Source organism: Apteryx mantelli, chromosome 5, assembly GCF_036417845.1.
Source record: "Apteryx mantelli isolate bAptMan1 chromosome 5, bAptMan1.hap1, whole genome shotgun sequence".
Taxonomy (NCBI): domain Eukaryota; kingdom Metazoa; phylum Chordata; class Aves; order Apterygiformes; family Apterygidae; genus Apteryx; species Apteryx mantelli.
This window is the reverse complement of record NC_089982.1, coordinates 22,301,693-22,316,324: the sequence shown is the minus strand read 5'-3', so window position 1 is coordinate 22,316,324 and position 14,632 is coordinate 22,301,693. Positions and strand designations below refer to the sequence as shown.

The 14,632-nt window shown below is 35.6% G+C and overlaps 1 protein-coding gene across 5 annotated transcripts in view; it reads left to right on the top strand.

Moving 5' to 3' along the window:
* The window catches only part of CAMK2D (calcium/calmodulin dependent protein kinase II delta), a 257,903-nt gene that overhangs the window by 143,110 nt on the left and 100,161 nt on the right, over positions 1-14,632 (top strand). For all 5 annotated transcript variants that reach the window (XR_010884354.1, XR_010884353.1, XR_010884355.1 and 2 more), the window contains exon 14: positions 5,024-5,072. Coding sequence is in view for 2 of the 5 variants with exons in the window: in XM_067297631.1 (XP_067153732.1) it covers positions 5,024-5,072 (49 nt within the window). In the remaining 3 variants the exon portion in view is untranslated. The remainder of the gene's footprint in view (positions 1-5,023; positions 5,073-14,632) is intronic.

The window sequence follows — 14,632 nt, the reverse complement described above, 5'->3', positions numbered from 1 at the left end:
TAGTGAAGATATAATACTGTGGTGAGCTTAAGAACTAGCATGACTATCCACATGTAAAGTTAAGCAGATATGTAGTGGTTTGTGGATTAAGACTGCAGAAACTGTAGTGTGGAACCTGATACTTTCAGGGTATGGTACCAAAATTGAAAGTCTGATACACAGTTACTGCAACATACTTGAGATTGGAAAAATCACAGCTGGCAGTTATTTTTGTCTAAAATAACACCAAAAAGCTAAAGGGGCACCAGTCTATTTCCAACATCAGTTATATTTTTGGAATTACATTCCAAGAAGTCGGTAGAACTATAGATTTCTAAAGAGCTATGAGGAATCAAATACTATTTATGCTGGTGATTGGTAATTAGAAATACAGTGTAACTGAGTGCAGTTATTTAATACTGTTGCGTGATTAGAAATTGCAATGGCAATTTAGGATTCTGTTTAAACCCATATTAATTTTATATTCTTCTCATATGTATTTAGCTGCTTTATAAGGGCTCTCCATTCCTTTAAGTGTCACAGCTGAAGTCATCTATACTTTATATAGAACTTCCTAGAGTGCATCTGAAAAACTGTAGCTAGCATGTTTGGAGGAGTTACAGCTAGCTATCAAAGCTATTGTTAGTATTCCTTTCAAGTTCATAAGTTCATCTTTCTGTGATTCTTTATTTCCATATCTATATCTATATATAGATATCTATATCTGTATATAGATGTTCTATACAGAGAGATATAGATACGGTGCCTACTGCAGATTCTAAGGCTTGTCTGTTTCTATTTTCTGCATACCTACAGATAAACAACAAAACCAACGTGGTAACCAGCCCCAAGGAAAATATTCCTACCCCGGCGCTGGTATACCTGGAATCTTCCTTCTCATGCTGTCTTGAAGTTTCTGACTGTTTTCTGTTTGTTCTTTCTCCTTTTTTGCTTTTTCATTTGTTTACTCGGTTTGCTTTCTAAAAACAGGTTTTGGGAAAACAAGTTTTTGTTTGAATTATGCTTTTCTTTTTTGTGAGGAAGTCCATTGTTAAGCAGTGTGTTTATTAACAGAAAATGTTACATGGACGCTGGATGCAGTAGAGTCATAGCGTTTGTATCTGTAGTTGAATTTTTTGCATGCAGTGCCAGAAAGTGAGTAGAATGCGCTTTATGTTGCTCTTAGCTGTTTGTGTGGTGATTGTTTCAATCTTTTTAACGCTAACTTTTTGCCCCCAAAAGCTCTATTATTTTCTTTGTTTTTGTTTTAATATAAGTATTGATATCAAGGGGAGCGAACAGGATTATTGCCAGGCAACCATAAAACAGACCTTATTCAGATTTTCATTCACTATTCTGTACAACTCAGCAGGACTTTGCAAGTCTTCACATACTGGGTTCAAGAGGCATCTAGTCCTAAAGTTTTTGCTGGTTTCTCTTACACTTAAATCTGTAGGAGACATTATCCACTAATAAGGTCTGCAAGGAACACATTGCTAATCAGAGGACTGTTCATGAATATTTATATCACAATCTTGCTTCTATTAGTAACTCCAATTTATTAGGTATACATGTGTCAGAGGGCTTACAAATATAAATGCTAGCACATAAGTACCTGAGTTTGTGAAGTGTTGCTTTCCATATGACTGAAGCTTTGAGAACATATACAAATGCGCAGTGGGAGAGATTTTTCCTCTTCGCTCTTTATGTGCAACTCACAGTGAAGCATACATTCCTAAGTAATTTCCAAGCACCAGTTTACAGGCTTTATATGAGAGTACATGGCAGGCAGTTCCCAGACATCACCATATACAATAGTCCATGCTGGAAGTATTCTGGCTGACTGCTATTTCAAGCATTACTTTTTTTTTTTTACTTTTTTTTTTTTTTTAAGGGAAAGAGTTTTGGGGAAAATGCATTATAAAATGACACAAAGATCTCCCACTTATTCTGTGCTGCTCTGCCAGGGCAGCAATTGGTAATAATGTACCTATCTCTTCCTGAGTCCTCATTCAGTCCATCTGTATTTTTATTCCATCACTTTTGTCTTAATACTAATGCAAGCAATCATACTTTAAGGAAAGAGGTCGTTGTTCCTCACCTTAGCAGCTCAGACAAGAAAATGAGCAAAGCATTTAGTATGAGACCTTACGAGAAAAAGAGCTTCTTCAGGTCTCCAGAGCTTCAAAGCCCTGTGTATGTTGATCATGAATAAGGTCTTTGCATGCTGCTGAACTAAGAGAGATTATCTTTTTTTTACTGGCTTGCTTGACTTGAGGAAATCTTTATCAGAGATAACCAGTTTCATCTGCTGGCAACAGTTAACATTTGTTTTAGCTCTTGTCACTGTTCAGCATTAGTGAGCTGGCTCTTCTTGCACGCCCTCACACTAACAAGAATGTATTTACCAATGAGAATTGTTTTTCTCTTTATTTTGTTCTCGCTCAGGAGCCCCAAACTACAGTAATCCACAACCCTGATGGAAATAAGGTATTCAGAAAGAATTGACTCCATCTTGCTTTTCCAAACCACACATTTCATCCACTATTCTAAAGCAGAATAGGGCCATTCCAAGAATTTATCAAGGAAAATCTCATTCCTGTATTTGTCACCCCCTCGTGTTTCTTGAGCCTGTTCCATCTGCGTTTTGTTCCTGCTACGTGCATTCTGTGGTCGCTGAGCTTCTGAAACTCTTGGGGGAATCCGTAGCAGTTGACAGTGTTCCTTCAGTGCCCTCCGCAGCCAAGCTCGGGGGCTGTTGTTTGTTTCATGTTTCAGACAAAAATTTCTACATTCTAAATAAAACAAAAGAATGCTGTTTTCCGAGTGCGGTGAGATTATATCGAAGACTTTTATGTGGAGTTGTCACCTCAGATAAAGGCATACTTTCAGCTCATCCCATCTGCTGTTTCTCAGCATGCTTGTACACAATGCTGTGACATCTTTTACACAAGATTTTGGTTTTCTTCCATAACATCACTGAGCAGTTTCAAAAAAATTTAACATTTCAAGTGATAAGGAGCTCTTCTGATTTTTATACATTTTTCATGCTGTTTTCTTTTTTCCTGTGTATTGTGATGTTTGTGTTTGGCAGCTGATTCTTAAAACATGTGTTTTGTTTTATTTTTTTCATGCATGGACTTGAAAAGGGCCAGGAAATACCATCATTTCCATATAACACATGTTCCTAGGTTTCCTGCAAAGAATTTCTCTTCAAAAAAAATTTTGCTGTTTGCAGTATTGACTTTGAGAAAATTGTCATATCATTTAGCTAGTCTATTTACCTATGGTTATTGTACATGTAAAGGATTGAATCTGAGTGAAAAGATAACGCATGCAGACATTTCTCAGGCATGGAAGAAGTGCTGATCGTGTGTATTGTGCTTGTATATTCCATTCATTTATGTATCTTGCATTTGTAGAACACAGTTTTTATTTTCATCTTACTACTTTTTCAGCTCCCAAAGTTTACATGCATAGGCAACAAACAGCCTGTGTTTGAATTCTAGTCTAATCTTTATCACTAAAGCTACTAAAGCCCCCCCGCAAAACCCAAATCAAATATTGGCATGACTACATCTACTTGACTTGATTATATAATCATTAGCAATTCAGATATTTAATGTCCCAAAAGGTCACAGTAGACAAGCAAACCACTCAGTGTGGAGCGTTGCTCCTAAATTTCCTTGTCTGAAAAACCGAGTGTTATACTATGGCAACTGGAGTAGATGCTTCAATATTACAGGCAACATCTGCCATGAGAGCTTGTGCATGGTGTTTACCATTTGTATGCGTGTGGAGTTTTTATTTACTCATAAGTACTCTGTCTAATATATATATAACTGATAGAGCATGATACATCTGTGTAGAGTGAAACATCTAACACCAGACAGTATAGGAGAAGCATGATGACTTGTTTCATTTGTGTGGATTGATTCATGTAGTCTTATTTATGGACGCACATACATTTTAGTTTTTAAGGTCTGAGTAATGCGTTAACTGTTTTGAACATTCATTTGACTCAGTAAGGGGCACTGTCAAATTTATTTTTTATTATTCGATTATAAAAGCTTTCTAAGAACTGAAAACAATACCACTCCTATCTTCCTTCTCTCAGATAAAAATAACCCACATAATTCTTTTTGCTATTGAGCTGTGACTTAAAAAAAAAAAAAATCAATGTTACTTTTCAAAAAGTGGACAAATAGAAAACCAAGCTTAAAAACTATCAGACTTTTTTAAAAATATGTGCCTGTTAGGTTTGACAGTGTCCGTTTTGAATTTATCCCTAGCATTTCTTCTTTCTGGTAACTCATGAAAGACTAAAATACAGTATCCTTGCCTTTTTAACAGTGTGGTGATTTAAATATAACTGTCTGACAGACAAGTCATTCCTCTGGATGGCTGGGTGTTTGAACATTACTTCTACAAAGATAATTAGTTTATCAAAGTTGACCTCATAAATTTATCAATTTTCTGTCTCCTTCAAATTTTTATCACAAAAACAGTATAAAAATAACATAAAAATCGTATCCAATTTTCTTAAGATCACTGGGAGCCTTTCTGTTTGTTTTAATATACATTGCATCAAGCCTTAAGAGGAAAAAAGAAAACCTGCAAATTGTAGCGTGCAGAAGTCTGCATATTTAAAAATTGGAATGGAATGACTTATTTTACACAGTTGGTTAATCACTAAGCTTAAAATGGCAAGCTCGTCTCCCTGGCTGACGTAATTCATATAACATTTCAGATGGACTTTGTACAGTTGGATGTTAAAGAAAAACAAATTTCCTTTACATTCCTGTGAAGTCAAAACATTAGACGGCAGGAAGTGTATTTATGTTCCCTTTTGAAATGAATGGGAATGTTTGACATCGGTTTCAGGTGGGAACGTCTCAATCTATGTGTGACCATTTGTTTGTGAATTACATCCCACTCTGCTTCAAGGCTTTGCATGATCTCTATAACTAACTGTACTTTTCATAGGAACACAAATAAGACTTGGCATATTTTATATATTCTTCTTATATTTACTTCTCAACAGGAATCAACAGAGAGTTCCAATACAACCATCGAAGATGAAGATGTGAAAGGTAGGATTTTTAAGCTTGAAATGTTTGGAAAAGCAATAACATAGATTATTTGAATTAATTACATTAGGTCATTAAAAAGAGAAACTCGTAACGAATCTTAAGGGAGAATGTTTTTTTTTTCCTTTTGTTAACTAAATGATTTTTACACACTGTATTACTTCTGACATTTTCAGAATTAACACTGAGTTTTCATTTAGTAAAATGCAGTTTGCCATGGGTTTTTTGGAATATAAAGTTACTGCTTGTTACTTAAAATATTAGTCCAGTAATAATAGAAGTAAATTAAGAGTTTATAATTCAGTGCTTTCTAACTCTGATTTAATTCATGTACTTTTAGCATGTGTGGAGGGTTTTTTGTGGGTTTTTTTGAGGTCACCATTTTAATTTTTATTCTGTTCAGATGCCAGTGTTTCTTTGTGTTTCTCTTTTGTTCTGGCCATATAGTTATTTCAGCCTTCTTTTATTTTTCAAAAAACTAAAAACAATGATTTTTCTATAAAATCAGTTCTGTGACCTCACAGGTATTGTTTTTGTTTCCTCTTTTTCTCCAAATACTACACTGTGATGTTACTCATTGTAATAGTATTTTGTTTTAAAAACTGTATTGGGTTTGTGAATGATCGGTTCACAGAGAGATTTTTTTTTTTTTAGCATCAAAGTACAATGTTATACATACAGTTGAAACACAAGCCAGAGATAATAGTAAAAAAAATTAGAGAATAGGAGAGAGGTGAAAATTCTCAGTTAACTGTTGTAGTATAAGGTATGCTTTATGTTGTAAATATAAAGTGCCCATAGGAGTCATTGTTACTGTGTGTGTTAACACAGCGTGTAGAGATTTGAACCTGCTGGAGATCTTTGGTTGCAAAAGAGAATGGGAATGTTTTAGAATTTAGAAGAGATTCAAATATAAGGTAGTTTGAATTGTATCCCCCAAAAAATCTAGTGTTTTGTTTCTAGTTGGTAGAACAGGCGCTATGCATGTTTGATTAAAAATTTCAGTATCGCCAGAATAATGAACTGGTAAGTGTCCTGTTTTAGGGCTCGCTGGTATTTGCTAATCAAACATTTCACAAAGAATACAAGATAGCCTGATTTCTTTAATGAGACACATCATTGTCTGAGCTGTAGTCCGGAAGTCCAGATGAGTATCATTAACCTGGCAATATTGTGTATGCTTCCTGTCCTGAGCAAATAATTTCTTTGGTTAATGAGGAAATAGCATGTTTGCACAGTCTCTAAAGGCAAACAGATTCCAATTCCACTCTCCTAACCTGTGCTATCAAATCTTTTCCAGGGTTCATATAGCATATTTGTTATTCTGCTGAGCTTATTTTTATATTTCAACTATTATCATTTTAGCAGAATCAATAACATAGAAGAGATTTAAAATATTCACATAATCTTGCATCTTGAAAAGATGCTAATTGACTATTCTGTTGCTGTAAATGTTGTGAACCAGAAGGTCAGGAATGGCAACGTGACTATAAAAGCTAATCCCAGCCCTATGCCCCGTAAGGGAAGAGCAAAATAAATACAAGATTCATGGCCCTTATGCAAAAATTCCTCTACTATCCAAATTTTAATTACTTATTTATGAGCTAATTTCCTCCTCTTTCTGATACGCTTTGAAAAATATTTTATTGAATGTATCCTTATTGTTCCCAAGTTATCTTCCACTAATGAGAATGAGGAAACTCATGGGGGCAGAGGAACGAATTTATATTTGGGACAAATTTAACCGTTGAACTTTTTTTATATTACTGAGGGTTACTGCACAAATGTAAGACCAACAAACAAAGCTGCAAATATGCTTTGGAGAAATATCTAAGGCCATCCTTTCTGAGTAACAGTTTGTGTTCTGTAGGATATTTATAAGCTTTCATCCGCAAAGTAAAGAACTTGAATTTTTGAAGACGGAAATTCACTCACTGTGGTTTGGGTAGTTGTAACATACCATTCATTAAAAGGTGAATAAAATTAAAATTTACTTAGAATAATAAAGCAATGTAAAAAATCCACTATTTCTTGTAGGTTGATGATTCTTCATTAGCTGTTTTTAAGACTATACAGCTTTTAGATAGGGACTACATTTCTATTCTAATTGTGCAAAAACAGAATTAAGAGTTTGTAATTTCTGCATACTCCTGTATACAAATAGTTCGTATTAATAATACAGAAGACTTCAGAAGCTTAAAATCTTGTTCTTATCCAATGGGCTGTCAGCTTCATTGAATAGACTGATATTTAGTGGGAAAAATGGACTCAAAACGTGTGCATAAAAGTATTGCATACACTTTTTTATATGGACCAAAAAAGTTTGCATACACTTTCATTGTTTGGCTGACCAATAGCCAAGAGTGCAGTAGGATAGGAAGAGCAGCAATCTGTACAATTATTTTAGTAACCTGTACAGCAATAAATTTTTCTCACTGTTTACATTTTAGTTTCACTTAATACCTTACTGTTCTTTCACAGTGGAGAAGAGGCTTTTTCTTGTTCTAATCCTGCTAAGATAAGTTGACTACCACTAGTATGAGTTCCAAATGAAAGCTAAGAAATCCTGTGTTGTTGGGTAGTTTTTGTTTGTTTGTTTTTAAGAAAAGGTTCCAAAATGGTGCAGACTTCTTTAGAACAGAATATATGTTTCTTTTTGAAATTCACAGTAGATATAAAGGGAAGAATTCACTGGAGACACAATTTAACATGGATATATGCAATTCTATCGAATGATCAAAAATAAAAATTCTGACTTTCAGGATTTCACTTGTCAAATTCCTTTTACAATACTTGAATTTTTAAATTATTTTTGCTTCAGTGCCAGCAAAAAGAATGCCTACAGAGCAAATAGAAACTACAATAATTCATTAACTCTGATTTTGGCATAAGTCAAACATTTTCTTGGGGTGCTTTCATTGTATAAATAACGAAGGGCTATTTTTTAAATATATTTCTTGGCTACTTTCCTATTTTGTTTGCTCAATTTACTTGGAAAAAGTACATTATTCTGTTATTCGTTGTTGGCAAATCCAGGTTGATTGTTAGAAGGCTGATCAGTACCTTCAGAGTTGTCATGACCATTGAGAATACTGATACATCTTTTTATGGATTGATTGTATATATTTATATTGATTACACTTATTTTATTGACACAAAAAGTATTGTCGTAGTGGTGTCAGCAAATTGTTTGTAGTGGTGTTGCCTCTCTAGAAATGAATTAAGTGGCACTGAACGTCACTAGTGTTGAAAATATAGCAGATACCATTTTCATTGGAAAAATTAGAGGCATACCAAAATATGCAATTTTGCATGCCTTTTTTCAAAGTACTTTGAGATTTGAAAATGCAGATTATTTGGCATCAGCTTTACCAGTATTTGACATCCTGGAGTCTGTTTTGATAAACCTCTTACTTTCTGAACTTTTATAGTCCTCCTGAGAAGTCCAGGAAAATTCTTGAAGCTTAACAAAAGTTTGGAGTTGCTCTGTGAAACCCTGGTCACATGGTAGCAGCTGTTGAAGGAGTTAGAGTGAAGCACTGTGTTGAAAATACAGACTTTATGTCATGCTTTATATAAGATTCATTGGGTATTTATCTCATGGCATCTTAGCTCAGGCTTGCACAGGAGATCAGAGCACACCTGTGGTATTCCCGTTTCTTGTTTCTGCTGCGACTCTTGGCACTGCTTTTGGAAATGCTGAGGAACTCGGCTGGTGTACAGGCTAGTATCCGCAGTCTTTGCCCTGAAATAAATGGTGGAGAGAAGATTTTCTAGGTTTGTTCCCTCGTTGCCTGTCTCACACCATGCACTGCTAGTAACAATGCAGCTGTAAATTATGATTTCTAGTACTGTATGAGCTGGAGTTATCTCTAAGTCATTGATGTAGCTCTTTGTTCTCAAAGTTTCAGTGAATCATTTCACCTCCACTTGAACAAATTCTTGGGTGCATTAACAGCCAATACCCTCTAACTTTAAATAACAGCCTCGTGATAACAGTTTGAGTTAATGGAAAGTAATGGCTTGGAGAACTATTACAAGTATCTGCAGCTGATGTAAAGGAAAATGCAGTATAATTTACCTTTATTCATAACACTTTATTTCCTCCTTCAAACCATTATATGTAGTTTTGCAACTAATCTCATTAAATGAATAATTTAATTATGGGGCCTCTGCACAATGATATAACACCATGTTGTAACTATGAAATTTTTATCTGTAACTTTTTGTTTGAAGCATAGCACACAAAATTATATCTCAGGAATACAATTATAAGAAAAACAACAATGCAAATGCTTTTCCTAATACTTTTATTTGATTCTGTAATCACGATTAAGAGCAGATTAAATGACCATTACCTACTTTATTCCTAAAACAGAGAAGAGGATCTTGTTTTAATCACAGGTCTGAGTGACAAGAGATATTCGTCATATTCTTCTTTCTGCTGAAGCTTAGTGACAGATGTAAAATGTTTAGTAGATGAAGTTTCTGCTGTTTGTAGGTTCCTGATCCTTTATTGCATAACAATACAAAGGGCAGAAGGTGAGTGAGCCAGACGGTGAGCTGCGCTGCAGTAGGAGTGTTACATTGTATATTTTTTGGAGACTGCATGAGGAGGAACTGAAAGATGTTACCATGCTTGCAGTAAAATAAGCAGAATACAATGTGCTGTTGTTCTTTGCCTGCCCTGGAAGGAAGGTGGGGAAACTTTCTCTCAGCTGTGAATGACAGTTGAACTGTAACATCTGGGATAATCATGGTAACCTCTTACACTGATGCAACTGTTCCAGCACTGGGTCCGTGGCCTAACACTTGGCACATACCATTGCCTTGTTCACCAAATGCTGGGTGCATGTTTTATTCCAATATATAGGGAGTTCTTTTTCTGTTTATTTAAATACCAATATAATCTCCCTGCTATTAATTGCTTGCAAGCTTGCCTGTTTTTCACTTTTTAATTTTCCTATCATACTTCTAATCTTTCCACCTGAGGCTGCTTTTCAGAATGTTTTATTGTGAGTTAAAGCCAGCAGTACCCCAGGGGTCTATTTTCTAGAATGATTCAGGGAATAAGCAGTCCTGCAACTCTGACAGCTCTTACAGGCTCAAGCTTTACACTTTAGCAGGGCACTTCAGGAAAGATATTTTCCTTCTATACTAAACTTGGCTTCTGGGCATAGATTTTCTAGGATAAGGGTGAAAAAGCTGTTTCCCTTTTAAGGTTCAGGTGCTGGTTACAGCTGCAGATAATATACTGATTGGAATGAATGGGTCTCTGAGGTAGTAGAGAGAATATTCTCAGATTACCTACTATCTGTCTTTACACATGTGCTCAAGATGATACTTTGAGCTGTAGAAGAAATGTTCCCCAGCTGTCCCCCAGGTAAAAAAGGACCTTCAAAACCTTTTTTTTTCTCCACAGCATGGGGTATGATTCATCTGTTTGGAATATTCTGCTTCCTATTGATATGTGGGTCACTCTTGTTTTGTTTCTGGCTTAGTTTAGGGGGGAAAAAGTCTGACCTTATGAAAAATCTTTGGATTTATCATGTATATGGGTCAAACTTAGTAACTGGTGATTTCTCTGAGGACATTTTCAGCAGTATTGTGACTCCGTAGGCTTTGTCACTTCTAGAATTGGAGAAGCATGTGATATCAAAGAGGTAGAGGCTTCCTCCTTCTTCCTGTAAAGATGGGAAATGGGGATGCCACTCTGTGAAAAATAAAATTAACACATGTTTTATGGAATTGCAGTGTGATCTGTACCTCACAGAGAATGGCTTTTTTTTATTAGGGTATGCAGTCTGTGAACTTCATTCCTCCTGCTGTTATTCTAATATTGTGCATGAACTGCACAAACAGGCATTAGGTTCCTTCCTTTCTACAGACTACCAGCCCACACACATTTAAAGCATTTAGCTGTGCATTAAGTGGTTTTCTGATTTTGACTTTTTAAAAGCAGCATTAAAGTTGTGTGGATAATGTGAATCTGTGTGTGATATATATCCAGAACAGTGATGTTTTTGTGTGTCTTCTGGGAGTGTTTGTGCATATGCATGTCTATATAAAGTATTATAAATGTTATGATTAATTAAGAAATGTAGCAGTTTAATTAAAAAAAACCCAGCCTTTAATCAGCTATCACAAATGTGTCTCTAGGAACAGATTCTTATGTCTTATGATCTATCAGGAAATGCATACATTATTCTCCTTTCATGTCAGGAGCTCACCTATATTTTATGTTTGAAGGCAGGTATATCTTTAATTTTGAAGATGGTGAGATCAAACTTAGTTTTCATTTATTACATCTCATGCAGAAGTTTCCTTTCAAAAAGATATTGAAAATCTTAGTATCTCTACCTTTGTCTTACTTTCATAGGTATGTATTTACATCTTTTAGAACTGGAACATTTTATTTTACTGAGAGCATTACTTGGCAAACAGTGGTGAGCTTTAAGGATTTAAGGAGTTAGCTAATTCAAGATTTTGAGTCTGAAATTATTTGAAGCTGTAGTTCAGGTCCCTTGCTCACAAGGTTTCTGACAGTAACCATTGAACAAGTGCTGTCTGCATGACAGTGATCACTCCTAAATAAAAGGGCAGGAGTGGAAAGAAAGAGCATACTGAAAAAATGGTCCACAGTAAATGCCATTTTTCAGGATTACTTGTGGGATTTCTCCTTCCTGTAGTAATGGATATAATGAGATTGGAACTCTGGCAGCATCTCTTTGGTGTAAGATTGATGTGTTTTTTCAGTAATGCTGTAGAATACCATCATTGTTTTTACCAGCAATATGCACAAACTTTTACAAAGCTGAGTTGTTGAATTTATTGTGGTCAGTAAATCTAGATCTCTCATGGTATTATTTTGCCCCTAGAGTTGAATTAATGAAAACAATACTAGGAGTGATGGTTCCCTGTGGGCAAAATGCTGAGCTACAGGACACTTACAGAGCAGATAAATTCTGGCTAATTTGTGCTGCTTAATATATTTCTAAGGTACACAGCTTTAAAATGTTAACCATTCAGGAGGCATTTATATTCCTATATTTTGCTAATTCATTTAATTTCACTACTGTTTTTTTTAAAAAACAGTATAAAAAACTAATTTAATCATTTTGAAATATATTTTCCTAAAGAAAAACCTTTAAAATCCCAAGAATGTTTTTTTCAAAATCCTACATATCTCAATACTGGATAGAGGAATGAACCTTGCACTGGCATCTGAACAGAGTCATTAATGGCTACCACCTTTACCACTTTTCTTTGACAGCCACAGGTCCTTCCAAAACTATATCATTAATGTTGTTTGTTTGTTCAAAGTTTTTATCAGCTCTTACTGTTTTTAATTAAATATCATTCTTTCTTTTGGCCTTCTCTTTTTCTTTCTTCATATCTGCTTGACCCTCATACAGCTCTCACAAGGGAGGGTGACATGGAGAGGTTATGTTCCACCCACCACTCCTCCTCTTCCATTGCTTCTTCATCTTACTGGTCACCATCCTTGCTGTGCCCCAGCGGCCGCTCCTGCTGCCGGTGTCTCCTGAGGATTCTGATCACCCTCTACCTCTTCATCTTTGTTTGTTCATATGTTGTGTTTCTTTCCATCAATTCAGCGGGCAAGTCCATGAAAAATGCAAACTCACAGAGTCATTCGCTTGAGTCTGAGCTCTCCCACTCCACTCCTTCCTCTGCACTGTGTAAGTTGAGAGACTCATCTGTTCAGATGATCTTTTCTGTCTCTCCCTTCCCTCCCCATCATGTGAGAGTAGCAAAAAAAAAAGGTAAATACTGTGATCTGTCTGGTCTAGAAGTGACCATTTCTTAGGGTTTAAAAAGTATGAGGCATTTTTTTTTTACCTATTATTTCTTTATCAGATTTTATTATTTGTAAAAATGTGTCTTCAGCTGCAAGAGCAGTATAAATAGGTATGTATTTCAGAAAGTTATCTTGCAGAGGTTATCTGTGGATTGGACTAGAACTCTTCAAGTCTTCCTTGGATCCTGGGTAGGGCCACCAGATTAATTACCTGTTATGCTTATGAATGTTATCAAGTTACTTTCTTTAGTGTCACCATTGATAAAGCAACCTTAAACCTGCTCTGACACGATATTAACGTGCAGTACTCATTCGTGACACCTGAAAACTTATGTACTGCTTAGGAAGAGATCTAGGATGATTAATGACAAGTTAACTGTAAAGGAGATATACAGGGTGAGGAGACTGTGTTTGAACAGTTTAAATTTGAGATGGGCATGGCATTGGTAGTTTGTTTGCTGGTAGAACAGCAAAGGCCTCACCAGAGCGTTTTTTGTTTTGTCTATAAATTAATTCTGAAATTCTTTAGAGTGGAGGGAACTTGTGGGTTGAAACTGGGAATAATTTCTTAAGAATGTAGGCTCTGTTTGCCAGATACTGGTCCTGCATCCTGTGTATATTAGGATAATTCCACTGATGCTAAGAATGGGCCCTTTAAAACATGAGCTGTGTGTAATTGGCCTGAACCTGATCTTAAATTTGAGTGGAATTTTTGCTGAGTGTTGCTAACAGAGGTGAAAGGAGAATCAGTTCCAGAGATTATGGGCTGTCTCAGGTCACAACTAGTGGCAACTATTGCTAAAAAAAACTAACTTTATTCTTAGGGAGGTGCAGGATAGTTGGGCAGTGGCATCTTGGAAATCCATTGACACTGACAAGTGGAGCACTGCTGCACGATGAAAAAATTACTCTTAATTCTTTATATTACTGTTTTGACAAGTGGGGATCAAATTACTTTTTTTGTAGTTGTAAAAACACTACTAAATCAGGGATTGACCATCTAATGGCACAAAGAAATTAATGATAAATCTGTCAAAGTGGCAGTGGACAAAAGTATGGAATTGCTTGCCCAGAGAGTAGCAGAAGCTATTTTTGCAGTGCAGCTTTATGCTACTCTGTCAGGAAGTTTTAGCACCATGACTATATTACAAACTAGAACTACAAATACTGACAGTTCAAGCTGGACAGAACCTTAGCAATGGGAGGAATTAATAGGAAAGACAAGGACTTGTATAACTTTCAAAGCTATCAGTAACACATCCCATATGGGTTTTGTTCCATCTGTAGCATATATCCCCAGAAAATCCGTTATGTACCCTGAAATTTGCCCGTTTGAATTCTCGCTGCCTTGCATTCCCTGCTTCATTGTCCAAAGTTAAGAGTGCTAAGGCCACTGTTAATATTTAAAGGTAGATGTTAATACCTGTTTTGTTACTGAATTTAGGACCATAGGAACCTAGAAAAAAAGTGAATTATTTTAGTTTCCCTGAAAGAGTGCAGTATATAAATGGCGTAGTAGATATTATGACATTTTAGGAAAGTGAACGATCTCTCATTTATTCTGTTCATTCCAATACTGAATTGGAGAAACAAGCAAGCTCCTTCGCCACTTTGTTCCGCAAAATTAATTTCTCAAAACTCCTATAAAAGCTGCAGATAGAGTCCAATTTAAGTAATACAATGATGATGCAGTTAAACAACCATCTGCTTTATGCAAAATAATTGTTAAATGTTATCCTGATTC